Raw genomic sequence first — 18351 nt, 5'->3', positions numbered from 1 at the left:
AACTTATAAACTAAAGTCAAGTTTCTTTTTTGAAAAAGTAGTATTCATATACATATTCACACAAACATACATACATAAATGCACACACACACGTTATAAAAGCTTTATTCTCAAGCACATTGAGGGTTGAATAAACTGATTGGGTTGCTGTCAAAATTGAACTAATAAAATGACATAATATGCAACTAATAAAAAACGAAAATCAAAATGACTAGAAATCTAAAATCCAAAAAAAAATTAAAAATCTGAATCTAGACATTTTTATCTAGACATAAATTTTTACATAAAATGCTATTTTTAGTACAAAAATTACTCGGCAGGAATTCAAATCAGCGAATCATTTTATACTTCAGTTAATGATCCAAATGAATGACTTACTAGAATGAATCAAACTTTCCAAATGTTACAAAGAACATGCAGGAAAAAACCAATAAGACTTTACAAATCTACATTTGAGAGAGGGAGAGAAAGAAAGAGAGAGTAGCATTTAGGATTAACCAATTCACTAGAATGAATCAAACTTTCCAAATGTTACATAAAGAATATACCAATAAGACTCGCTCTACAAATCTACATTTGAGAGAGAGAGAAAGAAAAAGAGAGTAGAATTTAAGATGAACCAATTCACTAGAATGAATCATACATTCCAATGCTGCATATGAGATAAAGAATCATTTATAAGAACCAATTAAACTTCCCAATGCTATATTTGAGAGTCACTAATTGATAGAAAATGCAATACATTTTTGGAATAACCCCACTGTTAAAAATGACCTAAAAGAGATCACCTTTCTCAGCCTCTCAGCATAAATCCCTACCCTAAGTGTGCCTAGTCTGAGTCAAAACTACATCAAAGCTCCCGTGAGCCGCTAGACTGAAGTGTAAGAGAGGGGCCCGAGGCTTCGAGAGCCGCTTGAGCGCAAGCCACCCAGTCGCTCGTGGCACACAGTAAGGACCAGTGGAGAAATCTGCCACTGCAATCCTCCTTCCGCCATTGTGGCTCCATTTTCACACCTTATTATCACATTAAAGGCTCTACGCTGAAAGGACTACACACGAGACTGGAGGAAGAGGGAGGAGAGAGCAAGATTGAGTGAGAGGGAAAGAGAGAGAGACCGAGGAAGAGAGGCAAGGCAGCGTACAAAATGTGGGGTGGTAAGAGATTGTGAGACAGAATGAGAGCAAAGAGAACCTGATAAGATTGATCCAAATTAAGACACAAAGGCCCCCGTCACACCTGCCATTAACATGCGCTTTTGGTGGTCGGATCACAATCGGATAGCACTTGACCACTTTAAAAGCCATGTGATTGCATTGTGATTACCTAGACCACATATGGAGGTGGTTAGATACCACACTGACCACACTCTGCAGAAGTGTCAATGCTAATATGTTTTGTTATCCGCATATGACACAAGTAATATATATATATATATATATATATATATATATATATATATATATATATATATATATATATATATATAACAAAATAATTCAAATTCACATTCTTATGATTTGATTGCAAAATCGCATTGAGATAAAACCAAAACCCTACAGATATACATATGCAAAGCGGAATAAAAGATCTGTCGCTACTTCTGTTTCATCACGACTTAAATGTGAACAACAGAGGGCAAACGATCAGTTCACCTGACTTTATAATCAATATCCCATAAATTATTCCACTGGACTACACTTGGAATCTCTCGTTTCAATCCCTAAATCTGCACTCATGTCAATCCCAGTCTATCCAAACGCGAGGGAGCTGTTTTTCACCTTTATTCCCTAATAGCATCCTTCACTGTGGCAATGTATCTAAACGCAATAGCGCACAACAGAAATGACTGAATTATCCATCAATGTTTTTCAAATTTGTTAAATGATGGAACGTGTTTAGTTAACGCAACTTCTGATGCAATACGCAACCAGTTTTCCATTTCACGTGTAAGTGCGATCGGCTCCAATACACTGAAATGGAAAAGAATATGAAACGTGTTACTGAATAAAAGAAATCAAATAGGCAGAAAAAAAACCAACATCGGCAACAAGGGAAACCGAGGAGCTGAGAAAAAAGAGCAGGGAAAGGAGGAAACGTGAGGGCAGAGGGAGCGGGAGCGGGAAAAAGGAGGGAGGAAGTGTGGGCCGGAGAGAGGGAGGGCTGCTCACCGGCTCCCCTGGGCTTAACATCCTGTCTAATCATCCTGGACTTGTGCAATCAGAGAGAAGCAGGAGGTGGCCATTCCTGTGCTCCACACATTCTGATCAGCTCTAATTTGGCCAGGCCTGGCGCTGCATTACGCCGCACCGCAGCAGCCCACGCTAATGGGGCCTGCGGATCGGAGCCCGGCCAGAGGAGAGCCTGGGCCTCGCTTTGGGCCCCGGCCCAGTCCGGACTGCAGGTGGAGATGGGTGAGGGGGGGGCCAATGGGCTCGGTATCTGGAGGGGCATTTGGATAAGGAAGCGCCGAGGTGCTCTAGTTTATTTCGCCCCCACCAGAGCAGAGGGTAGAGAGGTGGGGGTGAAGGTGGGGGCGTCGTGGTGGTTTGGAGGGTGGTGCGGGCTGGGCTAGGGGGTAGGAGGGGTATGGCCATCTGTCCAGTGGTGAGAACACCGTCTGGACAGGGAGGAGAACAGCCCCTAACTGACACTACACTGATAGAGCCCTGAGCAGCGGTTACACACATACACACACCCACAAACACACAAAAGGTGCATTAACTACACTATTTCATCCATGAGAGCTTCTAATCTCGGGGAAAATGGATGGTGGCAGTAACCCTCGAACACTCCCTACCTCTCCTCACTCAATCACACACACTCGCACACACACCCTGATTCCCCCAGGTACCCTCATGCCAGAGGTACAGGCACTGCCAACCAAGGCACATGCCAGCACAACCTGCTACCATGGCAACGAGGGAGGAGCAGGAGGGGACCTTTCCCTACCCTTCTCCTCTCTCCATCCCTCCACCTCTCTGGTCGTAAGCGGGGCTTGCTGGTGTACACGGAAACGAGGATAAAAGTGACCGGCGAAGCGCTCGACGTCGCTAACCTGCCTTTTAAACTCCTCCATCCTTCTTTTTCATTCTCTTTTTGCATCTTCCTTTCATTACTGTGTCTCTTCCCCCTCCTTTCCCGTAAGCGTATGCCCTCTCAGGAGGGAAGAGGGGAGGGGAGTCTCTAGAGGGGGCCCTCCAGAACACACTCCATTAGAGTGCAGGGCCACCGTCATTACAGGGCTCCATTTCTCTCTCTGCAGTGGAAGATTGATACACACGCATCACGCACCTCAGCTGCGGTCGTTCCACCTCCGACCGCGGCCTTGACAAACACACACAAGCACAAACGCGTGCGTAAACACGACGCATGGTGTGAAGAGAGGCTGATGGACATGGGGTGGGGCAGGGGTCGAGGTGAGGTCCATGAACGTTTCGAGATCGGGGTTCACCCAAAGCGCCTTGCTTTTTATTTTGCGCATTTGACGGATGAAATGTTTAAAGAGATAGGATACGCAAAAAATAACAGTTATTTGCTCACCCTCACCAATGTTTTTGCCATATGACTTTCTTCTGTGAGAAAAAGGGAAGACTGTGTTATCCATGCTGTTTTGCTTACATTACAATAAAATGGGAACTTCAAAAAAGACATAAAAGAACCATAAAATTACCCTAAAGGTGGTTCACACATCTCGGGCAAGTCTAATGAAGCCATACAATACCTTTTGCACCAAAAGACAAATATTTAAAGTTTTTTTTACTGATATTCTTCCCTAAATCATTGGGTCTGTGAGTCTAATTCATGAACAAATCATTCAGACTAGTTCTGAAAACTGAATCGAATAATTTGAACTTGAATGATCCATTGCTTACATTTTAACCAGTTTTTCACAAAAAAAGTGATTGTATGATTTAAAAAAACTGGAAATATAGCATGCGTGTCATTATGGACCAAACTTTTGGTACATCCATGTGTTTTTGTGTCCTTTATGAAGCTTGAGAGCTCCAGTTCCAATTGCAGCTGGACTGAAAAGAATAAAAAGCACACATTTTTCATTTTGTGTACCTGAGAAGAAATAAATCCATACAGCTTTCAACATGAGAGCAAGTAATGACAGATTTTAGCTACACTCTCCCTTTACCGTCCTCACAGGCAAAACCTAGAAGTGACTTAAGGTCAAGGCAAACAGGCTAAGAGGAATCATTCTGAAGCAGCAAGCTGTTTTTAAACACAGACTGGCTGTGGTACAGTCAAGCTCAATGAAATCTGGGCTGTTGAAAATACCATCCAAAGAGACTAATGATTTTAAAGAAAGTCATTCAAAAGAACCGGTTCTTTTTATGCTCTCCGATATATTCTTAGCGCTCAAATAATTCTCTGCTCCATACTCCGCTAACATATATCTCCAACACGTGCCACTCCTGACAGAAACCGTGCTGCTATTTTTGTTTCATTACTGTAATAGCTGTCAAGCTAGCAAGTCTGTGGTAAGTGAGCTGCTATCTGTGTTGTTAATGTAATAGAAATGTGTTAGCGACATAATGTGATGTTTAATATTTTTATAATGTTGTGCTTCAGGTGGGCTGTTGTGGTTCAAATGAGTATGGGGGGCAATTTTGTCCCTTCAGTGTCCTTTTGCAACACTGGAGTTGGAGGACAGACGCACACACAGGCATACTGGCACACAACAGGGCCTAGACTCCCTCTACTGTGAGAGGGCTAGGTGAGAAACAAGCCAAAGAGACACAACGCTTCTGTGTGTGCGTGTTTGGTGAGGGTTAGTGAGTGGACAACGGTGTTGCGAACTTGATTGAAAGCTCCATTTATCAGAGTAAAAGTGATTACTGCAGTTTTTGAGAATAATGACCTTGGTATGTTGATGACAAAGACTTCACCAAACACACACACACACACACGTGCTCTTTTGAGACTTTGCCGTCCCAGGTGGCAAACAATTTCCACCCCACCTTTGTTCATGTATGTGAGAGAGTATTTTATCAATACTTTAAGTTAGAGTGCGTGCTGCTGTCCTCTTTCATGTGCTAGAGCGATGTGTTAATGAGTGTTTGGGGGTCCTCAGCAGGGGATGTGCCCGGAGCCCACCTCACTCTCTCACAGCCAGCTGGAGCCCCTGTCCCTCACTCTGCGGGCCATTATCTCAAAGAGACAGCCTGTCCCAGCACCAAAAACTCACACACATTTACCCACCATAAACCTACACAACAGATACAAACAACATAAACGCACTACACAAGGGTATTATAAAATGTACAACCAACACACACACACACAAATTCACTCTTAATTAACAAACTTACTCATTCTAAAAAAGTGAGTGTGTACATAATTGTATAGTTCTGTCAGAGCTACACATCTGCTTGGTGCTTAAATTGGACTCGGTTTGAGCCTAGCCTCGAGTCTAGCTAGTCGGTATAGACCTTTTTCACATTTCCTGGTTTCTCAGCAGCGGAAGCCGTCATAGTTGGGTTGACTTCGAAAGCAGACAGAGACTTATAACGGCAGTCAGAAGAGAGAACGATCTCAAATTTACCATCCCTTCCATAGACGCTGCATTAAAAACACCCTTGCATTAGCGTTAACTAGTTTTTTTGTAATTTGATACAAATGTGATATAATACAAAGTATAGTGTTATAAATGTACATATTTTTTTAAACCAAAATATATATATTTTTTGTTGAGGATTTAAGATGCTGATGAATGCATCATAAATAGAAAAATATTTTATAATATATATTACTTCATGATCTATCACTTTTACACACGTATACCTTCAAAATTGAAGTTAAAAAAATTACAATAAAAAAATGGGGGGGGGGATAACAACAAAACATTTTTTTTTTTTTTTTGGTCTCAAGAATTGCAGCTGGCTGAAAAAAAATAAAGTTTTATCTCCAATTCTAAGACATATCCATTTGCACATACGTAAAAAGATGCTTCAAAAAATTTCTCAAAAATAGCTTCAGCAATTTTTAACAGAAGAAATATTCATATTCATACGTTACGAAGTAATTCAATGGTGCTCAAGAGTTGCAGTCATTAAATGCAGTCCCAAGGGTCGGCATCCTTTCTAAAAATGGTAGATTGCATATTCTAATGCAAAAGAAAAATATTAATATTCATAAAGCTTGGCCAACTTTTTAAACCACATGCACTTACAACATGGTCTGACTGAAACTCTGATTTGAGCAGTTTATCGTTATCATTATATATTAATGATTGTTTTTCCTTATGATACTGTATAATATTCATAGTTCTACTAATAGCCCTTCGTACTTTTTATATTAAGCAGGGTTGTGTTTGTTTTACGTAAGGTTGAGCCTCAGGTCATGCATGTGTGAGATAGTGGTGGTGGTTTGAGGGGGGTGCTACAATCGCCAAGATACCAAAATCCCCCAAAACACTTTCTCTCTCAGGAAAGACAAACAGCCATGTTTGTGTGGGGTAATTAGATGAGGAGAAGTGAATTAGCAGAATCCACAGAGCAGTCATGTTGCCGAGCACAGCCCCGCCTTACAGGGACCTGCTAATTACCCCTCGTTAGGTTGATATGTGTTTTTTTTTTTTTTTTAAGTGTGGTGGAGCTTCCATCGTGAGAGCGGGAAATAATTAGCATTGGTGTGATGCTGCCCTTAATGGACACCGCAAGGCATCCTCCAGACCGACGGGAGGAACAACAAAATGACAAAGCGACAAAGGATCAAGAAGATGCTTTAGTGCCACTAAGCGTCCACAGATCTAACGGCACAACTATGCTGTCTTTGTAATCACCCACCTTGCACAATAAAATGTTAAATATAAAATTACATAAATCTGCATGACAAGCGTAGTTTTTTTCGAGTTGAATTTTGGATAAAAATGTCTGATTGGACAAAATGAATAAGCACACTATGAGTCAAACTTTTTCATTTGTATCCTGGAAACAAAAAAAAAACAACGTGAAATTTAAGTGCATATATTAACTAAAAGAGTCAAGAGAGTGCACTAGCACATAGATACTAAAAGACATGGACTAAAAGCCACAAATTTCCGATTTCAATTTTGATTTCACGTGATCTTTAAATAATGCAATAAAAAGCTTTCCATTTTGCATTGTGGGTTTTGCTTCACCAAGACGGCAAGTCAGCAACTCGGCTAAAACGTTTTGAGACCTTAGCTAGGGAACTCTCTTTACGACCAGAACCCTTAAAACTCCATTTCCCCTTCCGCCACTGTGTCTGCTCTTAGTTATGCTGTGCCGTGTGTGCGTTTAAGCGCAATAGAATGTATGTTTGATTATTTCAAAGTACTAAAAGGGGAAATCCACATATGAGGTCACACTCGCGTGTTATACAATGGAGAGAAGAAAGCAGGAGACAAAACCAGAGATCAGAAGAGAAGTTGCGTGTGTCGTATACAAGTAACAGGAGGCGAGAGGAGGTACACACACATCAGAATACAACTAAACCTCGTGCAGTACTGGAAAAATATCAGCTCCAACTTCAACAAGACTTTTTTTCCTATGAAAACATTAAAGCACAAGGCTGTCTTTCAACTACACCACAAATACACACACACACGGACACACACTCGAACCAGACGTGGCCAAATGTAAACCAGATCAAGGCTGCATTAGTCAGAAAGACCAAAGGAATTGTAGTGCTGCTCTGAGCTCGATTAGGGATGTCTGATCTCATCACATGAACACAGCCTACCTGTCGAAATCCATCGCTCATCCTGTCCCTGAAAACTGGCACAGACACGCTCTCTGATAGAAAACATTAATGATGTTGGACCGCGTCAAGACACAGTGGAGAGGCGATCCAGGTTTAATATGGACTCCACGGCACCAGCACTTTTTGCACCCTGTTGTATCAGGGGTATACAGTCCATGCAGAAGAGTTATATGTAATGATTAATGTTGTTACAATACTAAAATTTCAGAAGTTGATAGCACTTTCAGTGAATTTTCACAATACTTAACATCAATTTCAACAACAGCAACATGCTACTGAATGTACTATTTTAACACTAACAAATTAACATTTAACGATAGCATGTAGCTATCTTGTCAAAATGAAGTCAAATAAATTGTATAAAATAAAATAAAATAAAAAGTGTCACAAATGTAACTGATTAATCTGCAAATTTGAGATTATTAGCATCAGCCACCAATCTTGCCATTTTGGAGTATATATTGATACATATACTGGTCATTCTGTCCTCCATAAATTGCCATGAGCCATTAAATAACCCATGTTGGTTGACCACTAGCTATAAGGCCACATGTTTGGTACATCTACATCCGTACTGTGCGTATTCCGGTTTGGAGTTGGGACAAGGGCCCCTGATGGCCCAGAGCTTGAGCAGGTGCAATGCGTGCACGTGGTCTCTCGGGGGAGTGTAGGGCCTAACGCAGTAAACACGGGACCTATTTAAAGCAAGCAGACCTCTCTCTCTGGCTCCGCTGGCCTCCGCTAGCTGTGTTTCCACAATACCGCATGGCCCCTCGGGACCCCCGCTTGCCAGCCACACTGTACCAGTCTCCCCTCCTCTAGAGACCCAGCACCCAACGCTCGTGCACCCAGACACAGAGAAGAAAAAAAAGAAAAAAATGAGTTGGAGATGATGAAAGAGCGCGTCATGGAAGGATGGGAATTAAATCACAAAGAAACACAAACAGCCGTACAGCTGCTCACCGATGCCATCACCTGTTCCAGCCCGTGGTTCCGCAAGTCGACACGCGAACGTGCGAGCGTCGCGTACACACTTCGACGTGGAAATATACACGCGCGGCAACATGCTAATGCATACACACACAGAGACGCACACCTCCTCTTCACACATTAAAACTGTTTTCCTGTCGCTGCCTTGGGGAAATTAAAAATATATTATGGACCTCCAGAGGTTCGTGCAAGGAGATGAAGAAAAATAGAGAGGGACACAAATGAGAGAGCGAGACAGACAGCGAGACATGAACGGAGAGAGAGGAAGACACACAAAAGCACTTGAGGGATAGAGAGATGGATCTCTTGGTTGTGTCCTCTTTTCTAAACTGCCCACTGCATCATGGAGAAAGAAGGCCATTTTGGGGCTGCGATGTAGCCGACGGTCATCATCGCTCCTGTCCTCCTCCCACCCTCCCTCCTCTCATCCCTCGTTCCAGCCACCAAACGGAGAATGCATGGCTGAATCCAGCTCAGGTTAGATTCCAGAGGGGACAGAGCATGTGCAGGGGCCAGGAGACTGACTGATATTTCACTCTGTGTGCGAGTGTGTGTATACACACACAAAATCATCTAACAGATCTAGCCAATCCTCTGGTTCTCAACAGTTGCCTCAGTAGAACCAAACAAAAAATGGCCAGTTACGGGCCAAAATGAACTAGCTCTTGCCTAATCGGGCTAATGTTATGTAGTGAATCAAATACGTCACAAAGATTGTTACCAAGCTGGTTCTAGCAAATCTGTATGAATGACTTGTGATAGGCTTGAAAGCATCAAACAAATAAATGTAAATATTTCACACCTTATGACATCATTTTCTAGAGAAATTGGGGAGAAAATAAATGCTTTCACAGAGTTCAGAGAAAAAAAATCATTATTACTGTTGACTGACTAAAATTAATAAATAGTTTAGTTGCATTTATTTGATTAAAAAAATACAGTAAAAACAGTAATATTGGTAAACGTTATCACAATTTACTTGTTTTCTAAATTAAATTTTGGTTTCTTTTTTCTTATCTTAGTTCTGTTTTTACAGGATTTTGATGAATAGAAAGTTCAAAACAACAGCATTTATTTTAACATTATTTGAATTTTTGTAAAGTCTTAGCTGTTGCCCATTATTTATTTTTTATTTTTTTTTGTAACAAAGTTTTAGCGGTCACTTTTTTTTTTTTTTTTTTGTATCCTGACTAAATAAACATTAATCTCTTAAGGCAAACTTTTGGGGAACGTAAAAAAAAAACTAATTCAATAAATTAAAAAAACACCACATCAAAGTAACAATAGTCTGACTTTAATTGAAGTGTTGAGACCCCTCAGGAACACATTTCTTGTAAACACTCTTCAAGAAAGGCATCTGACTAAGATCAGGTGAACCCAAAAATCAACTCATTATACAGGCCTTTCCTTAACACTGATTAGTCAGCTAGTCATTCAGGCAAACTGCTGATTAGTAATTTTGAAAATAATGCATGATAATGTGTTATTATGTCCCAAAAAAGACTAAATTAATTTCTTGTTTAATATATATTTAAATTGGAGCCAATGAAAATGTTAGCAGGTAAAAATCTGAACTTCTGGCCCAACCAAGCCTCCAAAAACAGCTCTGTACTGCACTGACTGCAGCACATACCTTTCTTTCGCTCTCTTTCATTCTGGCCTCGACAAAAGTTTAACGTGTGCCGAGTTTGACAGCATAGGCTATTAAGAGGGTCATAAATAGGCCTGGTTCGGTGCCCCGCTGCCAAATAAAACCAGAACACAACAGCTCCCTTTCTGCCTGAGGAATACACAGGTGACCAAAAAGCTCACATTACGGGTGAGGTCACAATGACTCGCCCAGTGTGGGTGAGACCGAGGGAGAGCAGACGGAGCCATCCGATTGGCTGCGTTAAGAGGTCCTGCCGGCCCACCAATAGCTAAGGGAGGAAATGAATAAAATAATTCAATTCAAGACCATTACAGCCCCTATCGGCCAGCGCACAGGGATATGAGCAGCCTTTTTCCACAATGAATCATAGTCGGGGACACGCACACAAATTGGGTGCTTGTGTGCATCGATGTGTGTGTGAGTAATAATGTACTTGATCCTTGCAAATGTGCATCAGACGATGTCCTATATGTTGACAAAGCAAAGTCTCTAGAGCTATTGTTTCAAAGTGTGTGTGTGTGTGTGTGTGTGTGTGTGTGTGTGTGTGAGAATGCATCCAAAAGCACCGCTCCAGCTCTTTGACAGGAAGCAGGAAAAACAATGCTCAACTTCACAGCTCTGATGGCACTTATAAAAAACAATTCCCCCCTCCCTGCTCCGTCTTTCGAAAAATGACAAGCGTCTGCATCTGTCTCTATAAACTCTCGCTCTCTCCCTCCTCTTCCTTTCCTTCGACCGACCCCCCCCCCTCCACACCACCATCTCTCCGAGTCTCCAGTGTCAGACCTGGCTCATTTTCTCTCTTTTCTCCTTTCCTTCTCTTCTTCCCCTCTGGGCCAGGGAGGGACGGGTTGTTTTTCTATCTCAGGGAGCACGGGGTGGAGAGAGAAAGACACAGAGAGAGAGAAAGAGAGAGAGAGAGAGAGAGAGAGAGAGAGAGAGAGGGAAACGGGGGGTGTACCTCCGGCCCGCTCCCCCAGCGGGACAGACCGAAGGGGCCTCAATCAGGTCCTTGGGGGCCCGCGGGTGGGGGGGCGGGGCTCTAACTCTTTCCTTTAACCTCTCCACCCCTTAACTCCAACCCCCCCGCTGCACTCGCTCCAAACTCAGCACACATTTTCCACCGAGGAGAAAGAGGAAATGAAGTGAATTTAATACCAGGAAAAGCCTGCCAGTGTCCTTGTCGACATCATCTCCTAGGGAATAAAGGGAAGGAAGGTTTTTTATCTTTTTAAATAAGAGATGGCGAGCGGCCCCCTGAGCCCTAGCACAGCAGCACAAACAAACACAGGAGAGAGTATGGATAGGGGGAAGGGATTGAGAGAAAGAAGGAAAAAAAGGGAGACAAAGAGGAAAGAGAAAGGAAGAAAGAGGAGGTGATGCGGAATGCGACCAAGTCCACCCGGAACAGAGGTGGAAAAAAAAAGGCTGATTAGCGCGAGCAAATGGGGTTACAGCACGAGAAATGAAGGAGAGAGGGATGGAGGGAGGAGTTGAGGAGGAAGAGCGGAGGGTTTAGCGAGAGCCCTGGGACTCCCCTTCCTGCTGTATCTCACACACGCAGCACTTTGCAACCACCCAGGACCTCAGTCAGCACCCCTGCAGCACTCCCTCAGGGCCGGTTAGGAGGGGCCCACGTCATCCCCTCTGGCCCACGGGGGCCGCTCTCTCTTACTCCCTTCTCTCTGCTGAGCTCACCAGGATGCAACACGCACATACACACACTTACAAAAGCACAAACACACTCTCCATTTCTGACTTCAGTGATTTTAATACCCTAATGGCCAATAAGATTCCAATAAAGGCGATATATTATTTTACTTAGGCCTTTTTAGACATGTTTATTGATAGGGATACTAGAGGGATGACAGGAAATGATAGGGAGAAGGGGGAACGGGTTCGGGAATGGCCTCAATTGCATATTGATAACATTAGATCCCATAAAGGTTCATCCAGTGGAGAAAAAAAATTATAATAATTTTTGTGTTTTTTTGTGTCTAAAAGTGCAGTCACATTTACTGTTGCTCAAACAATATTTCCTAGATGAAATCCAGTCAATAGTAACCCACGTGATCTGGATCGCAACTTTAAAATGATCATGAAATCTATCTTCTAAATACACTTTCCTGCACAAAAAAGTTTGCCTTTGTAATATTTCATTAAAATAACTTTCATAAACTTCCTTTTCGACTGTCATCACCCCCTACTGCCACTAACCTGTCATATAGAAACCACTTTTCACAATCCAATCAAATCTCAACAGGTGAATGCTATCACATCCCACACTACTGTATCCTGTATCTTTCAGTGCAAGGACTAATTTATTCATAATCCAAAAAATGCACAGCTGTGTAGTTTGTAGGATAACATGCAGTCCAAAAAAGCAGCTCGGCTGATGCCATAGTAATATTTTCACGCTCCCGTCCCATCCAAATCCGTACAGATACGTCTCCTCATTTGAAAACGCTCGAGTAGTGAAAAGGGCTTCTGAGGTAATAGGTTGAAAAGCAAAATCTAATATTCAGAAAGATGCACGATCTAAAACAGCCCGCTCGGATTTTGCCAGATAGAAATTTTCCTCTCCAGAGAGGAGGTGTAATCAAACTCGTCAAGTCGTGCGATATTACATTCTGAGTGCGGCAAAGAGCCTTTGCGTTCAGACAGGAAGCGCCTCTAAGCCTCCAGTCCAGCATGCACCTGGACGCCATCCTCTTGTGCCTTATGAAAAACTCTCCCTCCTTTCCTCCCTTCCTCCCTCCCTCTGTGCGCAGGGTTGCAGGCCATGTGGAATTGATATTAGAGATTGTGATGCAGCGGGTCGTCTCCGAGGGAGCAGGGGGTTGGATGTATCGTGCAGGACGCCACGCTAGCGAAATCATACCTGTCTGAACAGAGGAGTCCCAACCACTGGCGCACTCTGTAGACTCGGCCTCTTCCACCGCTACCGAAAAAGAGAGAGAGAGCGTATTAGAGCGTTTGTGAAGCCAAACCACACATTTCAGGCACACAAACATTTTCGGCATTCTTCTCAGAAGCGCGCCACATAAACGGCGGCCCATCGTGAGCCTATGATGCATTCGATCTGATTGTTGGATACACATCAAAGGGCTTTATTGTGTGAATGTGCTCTTTGTTTGTCTATGTGCTAATTTTGGAGGTGCAAAAACAGGTAACGGGAGGCAGTGAGATGAGAGGAGGAATGTGTGATGAAGGTTTTCCTGGGCATAGACAAGGAAGGAAGCACCACTGGCACACAAACAGGAAGCAGCAGTGTTCAGGACACAATAAGAACTTGGACCACCCCCCACAGCCTCACCACCATAAACACACACTCACACACATACACATTACCGGTCTCTACAAAACTCCCCGTAGCAAGCACTTTGGCACACAGTCTAGAATGGAAACACACACTGTAACTTTTCAACAAACACAGTCAGTTATTTGTGTAACCTCTCCGCATTAGAGGCATCAGTGCATGAAGGAATATGTCGAGTAATTTATAACAGCACTTTTTCAGCATGAATGGTCTATATTAAGTGTAGACGTCTTCACACTCAGCAAACAATGTCCATGAAGATAAGGAACAAAAAGCAGGAAAGATAAACATCAATGATGAGGTTCAAAAAGGGCTAAGACATAATTAAGTTATCAAACTAACCACATGAATATTTAAAGCGTTAATTAAGCCAAAATTAAACTTATGTTATTATTTACTCACTCTCATGTTGTTTCAAACCCTTGAGTTTTTTTTATGTGGAATACGAAAGGAGGTATTAAGAGGCAAGCTTTTTTTCAGTTATAATGAAAGTCAATAGGGATTGGAGCAGTCAGGCTTAAAAAAGTAAAATAAAATAAAATAAAATAAAATAGGAAAGCATATTCTGCCTAATACTTCACTTAAGTCGCTTTCAGTCACTGCTAAATAAATGTAAATGCTATTTTTTTCTTTTGTTCACAGGAGAATGGATGTCATACAAGTTTACACTAATATGAGTGAGTATAAATGATAGACGTTTATTATTTGAGTGAACGGTTCCTTTAAATAGAGTTTATGTGAGAAAAGAAACAAAAGTGGGAACAAGAAAGACAGATAGAGCCAGAGAAAGCACGAGAGAGAGACTGAATCTGCTCTGTGTAAAGGAAATTGTGGTTAGATATGCTCCCACTGGCATTGGGCATCACTGCAGTCTCACTAAACCCACTTCCTCTCAGGAAAAGACTCTCAGAGAAAGCGGGGAAAAATGAGAGACAAAAGGAGAGAAAGACAGAGTGAGGGAGAGAGAGAGAAAGAGTAAGGCACAAACTGCACTGTCCCTGACAGCCATACTGCATTCCTTCCACATTATCAGTTCCTTAATTACACACAGACTCTCTTTTCCTCTGAAAAACACACACACCACGGCAGAAAGTGCTGTCTGGGCCACCGTACACCATCCTCGCTGAAGCTGCTCCCAGCAGGGTGGTCGGTGTGAACTCGATTCCACTACCACCTCCCTATTCCATATTCTACTCCCAAGCCAAGGCCAACAGGCCCCTGTTTTCCCTCTCAGTGCTGTGGAATATCAGGACCGCAGACGCTCCAGCCAGGAGTTCCAGTGCAAAGCCTGCCGTCAAGGCCCGAGGAGCCGAGCCAGGTCAGAATGACTGGCCTGTTACCGGACGCCAAGCACTTGAGCCCAGAAACAACAGAAGGCCTTTGCTAACAGGACACTGAGGTCTTCTCTTCCACTCCTTTCAAAGTCAAGGGATACGTCACACCTCTCTTTGCCTTTCTCTTGTCCTTTGTTTAAAAGTCTCTCACATTTTTCCCCTCTGTTACTCAAATTCCCACTCTAAAATGACGTTTGGCTGGATTTTTGCTTCTGTTTATTCTTGTTCCAGACTTGGAGGCAGTGTTGAGTAGAACTGGAATACGTGTAGGCTAATTCATAAACAGATTACAAACATCAAGTGGTTGGGTCATTCACAAAATATGGTGATATAGTGTTCCTTGAGTGTACTTTCATGAAAAACAGCTTTAAAATGTTCAAGAAAGCCCATATAAAAAGGTATCATTGTGTAACCTGGAAAATTATGTAAAAGAAAACAAATAAATAAAACAAGACGATTTGAATTTATTGTTTTCACATTAAATATTAATGATAATAATAATGGTGCTTACTATTGCTCATACTCAAGTATTCTTCTTATTATTATTAAAAATATAACTACTACATTTACAGTTATTTATTTAAATTCAGTTTGTTTTCCCAGGTTAAACATTAGTTCAAGTTCTAACAAGTGTGCAAACAAAGCAAAACTAAATAATAATACAAATATTTTTAAACAGTTTATTTAGTATAATGAACTATACATTTTATTAGACATAAATTAGAATAAAATTTAATTAAATAACAAATTTGATTTAATTAAATACAAAAATAAAACTTTTGTGAGAATTTAAATCAGTTTCTGTCACAATGTATATTCTTTATGTAATTTTAGAGATTTATTTATTATTTATTTATTTTTTATTTTAAATCTTATGATTCTGAGTAGATCTTGGGCTTTATTGTAAATAGTTAAGAGTAAGTAAGTTATTAGTTAAAAATAAAGAATGAAAACAACGCAAATCAGAAAGCCTAAAAAGATTTTTAAAATTACCCATTTGTAAATTACCAATTGAGTATATTACATTGTAAAATACATTAGTGTGATTTAAATATTGAATACTTGTCAGGCAAAGTAATAAATTGGTTTGTAATTCAAAAATGAACAAGACTGCAGCCAGGCAGTATCTTACCTTGCATATTTAGCACAGCGCAATTCATTTCATTTGTAATCAGGAAGGGGGGGGATTTCAACCGGAACACAATCATGGTGGGGTCCGTGATGAACATTTATACCGGACCCAACAATTGCTTACTGTGGCCCTGATCAGGATAAAATCAGAATGCATCTACCCAGCTTACATGCTCTCCTACTCTTCTCTGACCACCTCTTCTCTTCACTATAAGTTTGTATTTGTGTGTTCTTTCTCTGTTCACAGAATAGTGAGTCGCTTCGATGCGGTGCTGTACTGTTTATCAGGGGAGATATCATGCTGCTTTTTCTAGTCAGATCTTGCTCTCTTGTTCTCCACTGTGCAGGGCTGGGCTTCTCTCCCCCTGGCTTTATGGTATGCTCCCGGTAGTCTGTAAGATCCACTATGAGTGCTGCTACTCATACAACAAAACTGCACACACTTACAAACACACACACACACACACACACACACACAGTATCTCTCCAGAAACCCAACCTACACTGCAGGAGCTAAGCACACTCGGACACCCACACTCACACAACACTTCTACCTTCCTTAAGAAGAGATAATTAGTGGGGATTACTTGCTCATATTCATGGTTAGAGATTTACACAAACCCCTAACCCTAAGTATTAAAGGGATAGTTCACCTCTATGCATATCGTCTGTGAAAAACAAATGAAGATATTTTGAAAAAGTAGCAGTTTGATTTTGTCCAAAGTGTCAAAATTTCCCTTCTGAAATGTACATTAAAAAAAGATGAAACATTGAAATATTGTCCTTGTGTTCCACAGTGAGCAACTAATACTGTAACATTTGTGCTACAGACATTAAAGATACCTGAAATTCTGTGGCTCGTTGAAGAGAGGTGTTAGGGCTGCACAAATTGGAAGAAAAATAATCTGTGATTTTTCTGCAATTAATTTATTTATTTTTTTTTTTTTTTTTTAAGCTCCCAAGTTTAATGTGCTTGTTTGTATGGCTGCACAACACGGCCAAAATAATGAATTAAATATCAATACGACATTAAAATAGTAATTAGGATTACAATTAATAATTATTATTAATATTAATATTATTAATATATTAATATTATTATTATGCTAATTATTTTAAAGTTTAATCATTTTATAAGTATAATAAGATTACTTTTATTATTATTATTATTATTATTATTTCTACTATTAAATAAAATATTAACCAAAATAAATATAATTTTTTTTATATTTCACTGGAATTGGGGAAAGTGCAAATGCATTTTTTTCTGATAAAAATTCACAGTGCTAAAAATTGACAGTGACTGCAATTTAAAAAATTATTTATTTATATTATTTGTACTTAATTTAATTATTATTATTTCACTATAAATACAAACATCATAATAATTTTAGATTACAGTACTGTAAAATTTCAATAATAATATTTATGGCGGTCTTAATTTCATAATTTTCAAAGGTTAAACCAACAAGCTACCCCTGGACTGCGCACATGTAAAAGATCACAATATTGTGCTTCACTCTGAAACACAGCACATATTTTATTATTTATTTATTTAATTTGATAATCGTACCAAAGCATATCATGATTATTATTTTTTTGTTTGTTTGTTTTTTTTTACAATTAAACGTTCAGCCCTAATATGCTTTTCCTTTTTTTGAAGGAACTGACTTTAAAAAAAAAAAAAGGTCTTTTGAAGAAGGAACCCACGCTATACATAGAGACCAGAGTATCACAAAGACTTCAAGGTGGGCTCTTCTGATCTGGATGGCTACGTACTACCCCATCAACACCTTCACAATCATCCAGAACATCCTATCTTGGTGCAGTCCCAAAATTTAAACTGAAGCATCACCTAAATCTCAGCTGCACCACGGCGAACACTTAAGACTCCTGAACCAGGCGAGGGACGTCACATTCCTGAAGACACGTCTTCCCAACGGAGGAGGAAAAAACGCTAAATTACTCCCAATCAGAGCGCCACTCATCCCCCATTTCCCGCTTCATTAGAGGAAGGATATTGGAGTGTAGTCAGGCAGAGAGAAAGAGCGCAGGAGTGCGGAGGAGGAAGAGGGTTACGGTAGACAAATGCCCTACGTCTCCTCAAACACACACACACACACACACACACACACACACACAGAGACAGCTCCGTTCAGCCCCGGGCTTCAGCACAACAGCACCACACACA

At 40.9% G+C, this 18351-nt stretch overlaps 1 protein-coding gene across 3 annotated transcripts in view; it reads right to left on the bottom strand.

The window, feature by feature from the left end:
• znf423 (zinc finger protein 423) overlaps positions 1-18351 on the bottom strand; it is a 165129-nt gene that overhangs the window by 120201 nt on the left and 26577 nt on the right. For 2 of the 3 annotated variants that reach the window (XM_058750851.1, XM_058750850.1), the window contains one exon: positions 13258-13317. The exons of the other annotated variant lie outside the window; for it this stretch is intronic. In XM_058750851.1, the coding sequence (XP_058606834.1) occupies positions 13258-13317 (60 nt within the window). Of the gene's footprint in view, positions 1-13257; positions 13318-18351 lie in introns of those variants that run through there. 3 annotated transcript variants of the gene reach the window in all.

The sequence above is a fragment of the Onychostoma macrolepis genome, chromosome 18 (assembly GCF_012432095.1).
Source record: "Onychostoma macrolepis isolate SWU-2019 chromosome 18, ASM1243209v1, whole genome shotgun sequence".
NCBI classification, from domain to species: domain Eukaryota; kingdom Metazoa; phylum Chordata; class Actinopteri; order Cypriniformes; family Cyprinidae; genus Onychostoma; species Onychostoma macrolepis.
This window is presented reverse-complemented; position numbering and strand designations above follow the sequence as displayed.